Source organism: Geospiza fortis, unplaced genomic scaffold (assembly GCF_000277835.1).
Source record: "Geospiza fortis unplaced genomic scaffold, GeoFor_1.0 scaffold40, whole genome shotgun sequence".
Lineage (NCBI taxonomy): Eukaryota > Metazoa > Chordata > Aves > Passeriformes > Thraupidae > Geospiza > Geospiza fortis.
In genome coordinates, this window is record NW_005054297.1 from 16046801 (window position 1) to 16056457 (window position 9657).

The 9657-nt window shown below is 37.1% G+C and overlaps 1 protein-coding gene across 1 annotated transcript in view; it reads left to right on the plus strand.

Annotated features, from left to right (window-relative positions):
• ZDHHC2 (zinc finger DHHC-type palmitoyltransferase 2) overlaps positions 1-9547 on the plus strand; it is a 25135-nt gene extending 15588 nt beyond the window's left edge. Inside the window, exons 8-12 of the mRNA XM_014311932.2 lie at positions 851-977; positions 1144-1236; positions 2287-2396; positions 2852-2930; positions 5733-9547. Coding sequence (XP_014167407.1) covers positions 851-977; positions 1144-1236; positions 2287-2396; positions 2852-2892 — 371 coding nt within the window. The 3' untranslated portion in view covers positions 2893-2930; positions 5733-9547. The remainder of the gene's footprint in view (positions 1-850; positions 978-1143; positions 1237-2286; positions 2397-2851; positions 2931-5732) is intronic.
• Positions 9548-9657: the final 110 nt, after the last annotated feature.

A 9657-nucleotide genomic window follows, 5' to 3' on the forward strand; every position in this document is an offset into this window, starting at 1 on the left:
TTTCCCTAGCCTAATATGGGCATCTAAAAGGATGCCCCCATTTTCCCTTCCCCCTTCTTTCAAACTCGTTGTAATTAATGCACACTGCATGTGGAAGGTCGTTTCCAGCAGTTCTTGGCTACGGTTTGACTGCAGAAGGACAGTCTCAGCATGGTTCTGACATGGTTTGTGGGAGCTGTACTGCCAGGACATCAGGACAGAGCTTGCCTGCTATGTATAGCCAATTAAGGGAATTAAATGGCTATCAGTCACTTGGTGAAAAGTGAATGAATTTTCTGCTTCAGGCACTTTGCAACACTTGAAGCTATATTTAGCTCTCTTCTCCCGTAATTTAGGTTGGATGGCCAGGGGGAATAATCTGGGTCTATGAGCAAAGACGTTTCTTTGTGCAGTGGTAAAAACACACATTATTTTCATACCCCAGTGTGTGTGTAAAGCTAGTCTTACTACTGAAGTAGGTTAACTTTTTCTGCTTTTTCATTACTTTTTCTGTAAGAAACCCTTTGTTTAGGTTTGTCTTTCTTGAACACTGTCTGTGGTATTGTCACAGACTGAAATCTTCATATAAACATATCATGCCTTCTTAAAAACTGAGTTCCTCACTCTTCCTTGTCTTGATGAGGGAGGAGGGTGAAAGAGACTTCCACTCCTCCTCAGCCACTGGACTTGCTCCACACAACACAGTGCTTGTATAGCACTCACTGACTTTGGCTTCCAAGAGTGCTCTCACTCTCTTTCTCAGTCATTTGGGCATTACAGCCTTTCCTCTTGGGTGAATGGCAGTGCAATTGCCTAAGTACTGGTGGGATAGTAACCTGCAAAGAGGTCTAATTAATCTTTTTCTTTTAAGAGGTATTCAGAGCTCCCATATTTCGTCACAGAACAGATAAGAATGGCTTTAGCCTGGGCTTCAGCAAAAACCTAAGGCAGGTGTTTGGTGATGAGAAGAAATACTGGTTGCTGCCTGTGTTTTCAAGGTATGCTGTTCCAAATGCTTAATTTATTTAAACTGTTGAATGATCAGGATCCAAAGTGTTTGGGGCATGGTTAGGTTTTTGGAATAATATATAGTAATAAATAAAAAAAAACTTCTTCAAAGTTGTGAGTTTTTTGTACATATGACACCAATTCTGAATTTTTCAGTTTAGGGGATGGTTGCTCCTTTCCAACTTGCCTTGTTAATCAGGATCCTGAGCAAGCTTCCACACCTGGTGGACTTAATTCAACATCCAAAAGGTAATCTGCTTTTGTTACCCATTTCATATAGTTGATCTTTTTCTTCCTGTGCACGCATAAACAAAATGATGTATAATATACTTAAAAGTAAGCAAATGAAGAGTATCCTTTTAATAAATCCAAGTCATATTTTAACAGTTAAGCTTTAAATCAGGTAATCCTCAGATTTATATTTAAATTTATGGAAATGAGGCAGGGTGAGTTTTTCCTCTGATGTGCTTTGTCTCTGCTCAGTGACATCCCAGGACCTGAATTTTTCACACCTGCCTAACAATCAGTATCAGCAATATTCTTTATGCATACATATGAGATGGTTATTCACACTGCCTGTGATACAAATGCATTGCCTTGCATGGCTTTTGGGGGATGCCTGCTTTTTCTTGTCTGGTGAAAGCTGCTCCATATAAGGGAATCATCCCTAATGGCACTTGGGCCAAAGCACAGGAAGCTGAATATTAAGTGTTGTTTCTGCTGATAATAGAACATGTTTTATTAATTCTTATCCTTAATGGACATGTCTTCTTTAAAGTGTGAAAAGTATGTATATTCTCCTTTGGATAAATTCATATTGCATCCTTTTTGAAACATTTGGTAAGTATAGTGAATATGAGACTAAGAAATTTTAATGGAATCATACGGACAATCTTTTATTCATATAAGAAATTTATGACATTTCAGCTTGACGTTTTATCTTACCCCAGCATTCCGTAGCTTATGTTAGGAAAGAGATTTTGGAGATGTTCTCTCCACTATTTATCACATCAGGTTTGTTGTAGCGAAGAAGAACATAGGTAAGATTGCATTTGGGGCTGAAGTACATGTATTAATATAAAATATCTGTCAAATTAAAAATCCCTGTACTTTTTAGATTGTGCTTGCACTTGTGACAACCACAGTGTAATGTATATCATGATAAAAAAGTAGTGATTCATCAGACAAGAAGCAAGGTGAGGTAAGGAAAATACTGTGTATGACAAACTGTTTGTAATGTGTGGTAAGATGATGAAAAATTACTGCAGTTCACTAATGTTCTTTTTATTGGTGCTACAGTGAGAACCATCTGTTTCCTGCAAAGCCCTTGCGCGATTCCCAGAGCCACCTACTTACAGATGCACCATCTTGGCCAGAAACTGCTGCAAAGGCTGACAAGGGCAAAGTTGGTAAGGAGTTGACTTATGCTGCAATGATTTGTGTTGTATAAACTTTTTTGGAGGATATATTGTAGTAATGGCCACAGTCACATGGTTTGCATTCATGAACCAAAATTCATGAAGCTTTTTTAAAATACATGCTTGTAGGAAGTTCCATGTGTCAAGCTGCTGTGACTTTCCCAGTTAAACCTGACCAAGGGACATCAGAACACTGATACCAGTAGGTGCTAATTATTTTTTAAGCTAGGCCTGATAGCAGCTTTGACAATAAATTTCTTATAAAAGAGGTGCCACCTGTTTGCAGCTAGTGAAAAGTTGTATAATAGACATGGGACAGGACTTGACTTGGTAATAGAGTAATGACATTAAAATGATTGTTAATACATGGTTGTATTATTTGCTAAAATAATGAAATCATGAAATGAGACCTTTTCCTGTGGGAATACTTTTTTTTGTTTTTTAAGGTATGAGCAATCCTGCATTAACCATGGAAAATGAAACCTAATTTCCCTTAAAAGAAGCATCTGAATACATAAGGGAAAGGTATGTTAATATTCTCTGTATTTATTATTTTATTTGATGATTCCTTACCATTTGAAGAATGCACAAAAGCAAATTACTAGAATACTTCCTGTTTTCTTCAATTAATTTTTTACCACATGTAGTAGCACATGAATTCATAGTTTTAAACTAAAACTTTAAACTCCTATTTCTTGTAGTGTAATGTTTGCAAATTAGTTTGATCTTAATACTCATTGCTTTTTAGCTAACAGTCCAATATAATGTTATTATTATTATTCCCTTTATTTAGAAAGATACTGAAAATTTGAGTGTTCAAGCTGTTCAGTCAATATTTATAACGCTAAGTTTGAAAATTAGGCTGGTTCTTAAGACTGAATGCAAAGATCATAGCTTTGTCTGCTAAAACAGGTAAAAGTCTATCAAATGATGAAGCAAAAAGGATTTAGTCTAATACATAAGCTATTAGTGTCTTGCTCTGAGTCAGGTACTGACTGAGCTGCATCCTATTTAATAGTAAAAACATGCTGCCTACTGAAGAAAAAAGGCGTCCATATGACTTCCTGAGGATTTCATCACCTGTTGTCAAAAACAGCTGATATTTTCTTGCATTAATATCTTGCAACACAGACTTAAGAAGCAGCTAGTAAATTCTGTTAGGTACATAACAGGAGCTGACATTTACCCTGGGTTGTGGAGAATGAACACAATCATCACATTCACTCTAGTACTTGAATATAGCTAACTCCACCAAAACTTATGGAATAAATTATTTTGTATTTAAAACGGTATAAAAAGTTAGACTCCAACCCTAAGAATTTTTGCATACCAAATAATTGGCATGGAGGAGTTGTTCCAGCAAGGTCATTTCTTCCCTGCTGTTGGAAGCGCCTTTTCAGTCATCCTGAAAAAGCGTCTCAAGTGAATGTCCTTCATTTATGTGTGGTATGACTCTTGGACATGCTGTCATGGCTGTGAGGTTGCTCATGGTCCCTCATGGAAGAAATGAAAGGCATGGAATGTCATCTGGGAACTGCAGTCATTGTTACTAGACCCATTAGGAATGGTATTGCACTGTCAAGGCAGATTATAAAACTAGTAGGTGTGCAGATAGCAACAGATGGACCCATAGCTTGTACCAAAAAGTTCCCAAAAGTTCAGTTTGGTTCATGAGAGAAATTTCAAAACCTCTTGGCCCTTACATTCTGGTTTTGTGTTCAGTGATGAAGACATAGTTCCACATATAGGTACATCTGCAAACTTGATGATGATGTGAAGTGTTAGAGGTGTTGAAAATGTGGGTGTCAGATGAACAGAGTTAAAGAGATGAGTGAAGGAAACTCAGACAGTGCCTGCAATTTTCACTGCTCTGTGTATGATATTTTAATAGAATATAAACCCCTCATTTCTAACCCTTTGTTCAAAATGTAAAACATTGCATTTCTGCACTGTTTAATCCATCAGTTCTTTCAACAAAACAACAGCTTCTGGAAAAGACTAAATTACATGTCATCACTAATCAAAAGTAAAATATTGGAGACAGACTTTAAAGAAACAGATTCTTGGATTGTTACAGAAACACCATTAATTGCAGCTAGTTTTATCAGGTTGGAGTTCTACTTTCTGAAGTCCTAACACTTTATTTACTTAAGTTATGGCTTTTAAACTTTAATCTTTCTTTGAAGAGTGTGTACATTTTATTAGAATGTTGTCATTCAGATTACTCTGAATATCAAACATAGTCTGTGACTGTTCTAAATATGTTAAAAGTGGGTGGATTTTCCCATCAGTTTAGCTTGATAAACATCTTGTGCTCTTTTTAAATTATTTTCTTCTTTTAGTCTAGTCTGAGAAAGAGTTGTGTTTGCAGTCAGATTACTTCAGTCTGTGGGGTTTGGGGGTTTTGTTTGGTGTTGTTTTGTTCTTTTTGGAGGCATCCATTTTGGAACATGGCTTTTTAAAGACAGACTACTTTCAGAGGAGGTTATGTTCCAAAGAGTAAGTCTAAAGTCACATAAAGGGGCTCCTGGAAGTTGGTTTTGCCTCACTTGGATTCATGCACTCTCAGAAGGGTAGCAGGAACTGCTAATTCTCTGGCATGAGCATAAGCACCAGATTGGTTGTACCCTTAGCTCTGAGATATTTCTATGTGGCAGTTAAAACTTTCTGGAGAACTAACAAAAAAGATAGATTACTGTCTACATATATGCCACATACAGTTGCTGCAATAAGAGCCTGTATATAAAAACTTCCTTTAGCTACTTTGCATGTAACTTCATTACATTATTGTCAATCTAGGAATTATATTTGTTCCTAGGGATTTAATAGAATACTTTTAACAGAGCTGCTGAAATCACCACAAAAACCAAGTAGTTTCATCTTAGATATGAAAAATACAGCCTGCAGCCCCTGCCAATGTGTTAGAATTAGAATTTCTGTCCCAAGGAAGGATCTGTTCAATATCCTGTATCCTATAATCCTTCATATTTCAGCAGAGGCCTGATTACCGAAAGTGCCAGATGTAGTTTACACTAATGTAATAGAGAATTATTTTTGAATTATGTTGGTATCTGGAAGTAAAAATAGCTCGTGACATTTTATAAACTGGTGGCCTGTTTGCTGTGTAGGCAGTACTTATCACTGTCATCCTGAAGCAGATTAATAACATACCTGTGAACAGTCTTACTGGTTTCCTCTTCAGGGTGGGATTTTTATTCTGCTGTTAGTCGCTTTCCCCTTCAAGTTGATGAAACTTGTTACAATAACATAATTTTTAAGTATTCTTTTATTCTAATAATTTGTTTTGTGATTAATATTCTGTTCCAGTTTAAGAACAAGCTGTTGTTGGAAGGAAGATGCATTCTTCCAAGTATCAGCCCTGTTGGCCAGCTGCTCCTGTCTGCTCCTCTATGGATGTGCTCAGAAAACAAACTGACAGATGATTACCTGTCTCCATGTCACTGCTTGAAACACAAAACTAAACATGTTACTTCTGAACCATATAAAGGATGTTTCAACTTAAAATTACTGGGTTTGAATGGTGAAGGATGATTGAGTACTAGAAAGTGGTACAAAAGAAGAGTCTGCGTTTACAATTGTGAAAATTCAATGGCTGGTTTTACTTTGGTATTCAGCACAAGAAAAATGTGACCTCCTTACTATCAGTTCATGTTCTTGGCTTGGTTTTGAAAATTTACCTTTTAATTCAAATTGTTGTAAGTAGTTGACTTTAAAATCAAATTTTTGCACTGCTGGCTTTATGAATTGGAAAAACAGCCAGTGTTGATTAGGAATAGTTTAGTGGCTTGGTGGACTGTATTTTCTTTTGAGCCCTTGATAAGCAACTTTTGAAGAAGACCTAAGTGAAGTGTCTGACTGGTTTTGGAACATTTTTTGGAAAAATTAGTGTAAAAGCTCTGTTTTCCCAAAGGTCTGCACTGCAGATAGTTGGAAAAGTTGTTGAGAGGGAAAAAAATCCTTTGGTTGATTGAATGGGACAGTGGGCCACTGCTCAGTGATGCAATGAAAAGCCTGTGTTCAGGGGGTAATATGGAAAGGAAACTGGCCAGCTGGGGATTTTGATGGCAGCTTCACAGAATAGTCCTATGAAATGGGGTTTTATTGTCCCATTTGGAGCTCTTACCCCTTTGGGAAGGAAATGTTGGCCCTGAACTTTGATCCAAAAGGCTTTTTACCAACCTGTATTAGTTACTGAGGGCCACTGTCTTTCAAGCTCCTAATTTCCTATTAATCAATATTTGCCTCAAATTTCTTTTTTCACTTTTTCTTCAAGACACTGCCTTTCTTACTGCATAACTTGATGAATACCATGTGCAGTCAAGGTGACTTACTGTTATTACTTACGATATTTGCATTTACAGGACAATGGACTTTTGATTGCAATACCAAAAAGCCAAGCTGCTGCACATAGGAAATCCCATTTAATTAAGTTAGGAGCTAGCAGCTTTCTTAGGACCAGAGTTTACTGACTAGAATAAAAGAGGCATTTTTGGCTTTCAAAGTCAAGGAAGTTTCAGCAACACAAATCTAATTGTCTTGTGCCTTTTGTATACACTACATTTATGGTATCAGTGTTTACATTTAAGTGCAAATTTCTATTCTGAAAACAACTTTAGGAGGAACTTAGTTATGCTTCTAGGGGGCTAGATAAAAACACAATAAAAAAAAGAAAGGTGAAAACCTCAGACTATGCTGAGTTCGGTTGAAACAGGAAAGTACTTCTATTATCAAACCTGAATTACTTAGTAGGTTGGTTCAAAGTGTAAAGATGCCAGTCATTTGTTTAGGAAACTGGCAGCAGGACTAAGTGATATAATAATGAAAGCAAAAGATACTATCATTAACTCTCCTACCAGCAGGTAACTTCAAAATTTGTCTTTCTTGGGTTTGCAACTTAGGTGATAGCTGGTGTAGCAAAATGTGACTTTTTTTTTTCTCTAGTGAGGGAAAATGTATTTATTTTACTTTTTTTCTTTTAAATCTAAAAATTTTACCAGCCTGAAAACATCTGTTTATTGCCAGAAGTGCCAGAGTGTGGATCCCTTGATGTAGAACACCTTTTTAAAACTAGCATGAAGGTAGCATACAGTTTACATTATGCCTGCAGAGATCTAGTTACCAAAAGATTTTTTGCAGCTCTTTATTCAGTGTTGTTCTGTCAGCTTACCTCATATTCGTGTTTGTTTAAAGGCGAACTTGTCAAGGGATAAGGGGGAGAGGGAAAATATATTTTTTAACACTTCAGGTTCTCTATCTGTAGAGTCTTGTTTTTTATGCAGTTAGTCACAGGGTGGTTTGTCATGGAGCATGCATTTAAAAATACTGAGTAGAAAGTTGAAATTCAGCTTCAGTGTGTCTTGCACCATATTTTTATGTAAAGACAAAAGATTTCCTCCCCAAGCAAAACACATCATGGAAATGGATCTCTCTAATGTCAGGTTTCTCTGTGTCCAGGGCTCTGAGATCTCTCAGTAAAGCTGGGGATCAATGTAGAGAAAGGACAGGGATAAGGGATCAAGAAGTGCTTGGCTTCTCCATGTCTCAGAAGTCACACTTGGAAAGCACAATAGCCCTAAATAATCTGCAGTTTTGTTGCAGCCAGAGGCTGTCCCCATCACAGAAAACTGATGGAGGCATGGAAACAGACTGATGAAGGGAGGAGAAAGGGAAAGGATGGTAGCTCAGATGTAAGCATTGAGCAGATCTGAGGCAGGGGGCTGTAGCTACATATCTGCTCTCTGGATGGGCATGAGCTGTGTCTCCATGAAGAGCACTGTCAGCAGGCTTTGAGGGTTCCTGGCAGTTCTCACTGTGTAGAGTATGGACAAAATCAAGTCAATCATGCTCCAAAGTATAATTTCTGATGATATGACTGTACTCTTGGCTTTAAACTCTCTAATACTTTCTATAACAAAGTGAAAATTCTCTTTTTGACGTACTGACCATTGTCAGTGTTACAATGCATACAGGAGAATTTGTGAAGAAGTCAGGGTAGCAAGGATGCAATGTTGTTTGTCTGCATACACTGGTTCTCCTGTCCTTTATATTCTTGCTGGGCACTTTACTACAGCCTTTTGTGTAATGTCTGTATTTTTTTTAAGGAGTGCTTTTTACCTACTGTACAGTTACTAATCTACTTTTTTGCTAAAAAGAAAATAATATCCCTGATATTTGTGTAGAGGTATTTGTCTGGTGCGTTTAGTGGAAACTAAATGAGTTCTGCAGACTCCTCAGACGGGCCTGAGTCCCAAATGACAGCAAAGTCAAATTTATTTTGTATATATGTAAACAATCATATGAACTATAGTTCCCTACATGTATAAAAAATGTGTTTTATTTCTAGGTTAGAACAAATCCAAAACATCTGCACCAGAAGTAGTCCACACATACTCTATATCAGTAGATGCACTGGTGATGGAGTACTCAAAGTCTTCACAGAGAACTATTTTTGTTAAGAAAATGGAACACAATCTATGTGAGCAGTTAAGGTACAGCTGCTGTTATGCACTTTAATACTTTAACTTGGGAGAAAAAACAGTGTCCAGTTTAGGTTACAGACTGAAAGTTCTTTCTTAGACTATGGCTGGGCAGGTAATGAATGAAACACAAAATCACAGAGGGGCAAAGGTTGGAAGGGACCACCACTGGGGTTATCTGGTTCCTGCTCAAGCAGGATCATCCTAGAGCACATTGCACAGTATGAAATACAGATGGTTCTTGAGTATCTCTTGTGTGCGACACTCCAGAAAGGAAACAAGTTTGTTTCAGTGTGTGGAATGCTGTAGCTGTTTTTCATCATTATTTGGACTGAAACCTAATTTCCCTTAAAAGAAACATCTGAATATGTAATGAAAGGTATGTTAATATTCTCTGTATTTATTATTTTATTTGACGATTCCTTACCATTTGAAGAATGCACAAAAGAAAATTACTAAAACACTTCCTATCTGTTTTATTTTCTTCAATTGATTTTTTAATTAACTGAGAGTTCTTCCCCTGGTTCAGTTGACTGGTGTGTGGTGGGGCGGGATGAAATATATTTCTACATAAATTTAGTGTATAACTTTGCCACGTGTTAATGTGTTGCTCACATAAATAAATGCTTCATGTTCAGCATGCCATGGACATAGTAGTCATTGACACACTACTACCAGTTTTACTGATGGTGTACCTGAACAGTAGAACACCATCTCTACTAGGGCTTCACTGGCAACATAGCTGCTGTAAATGT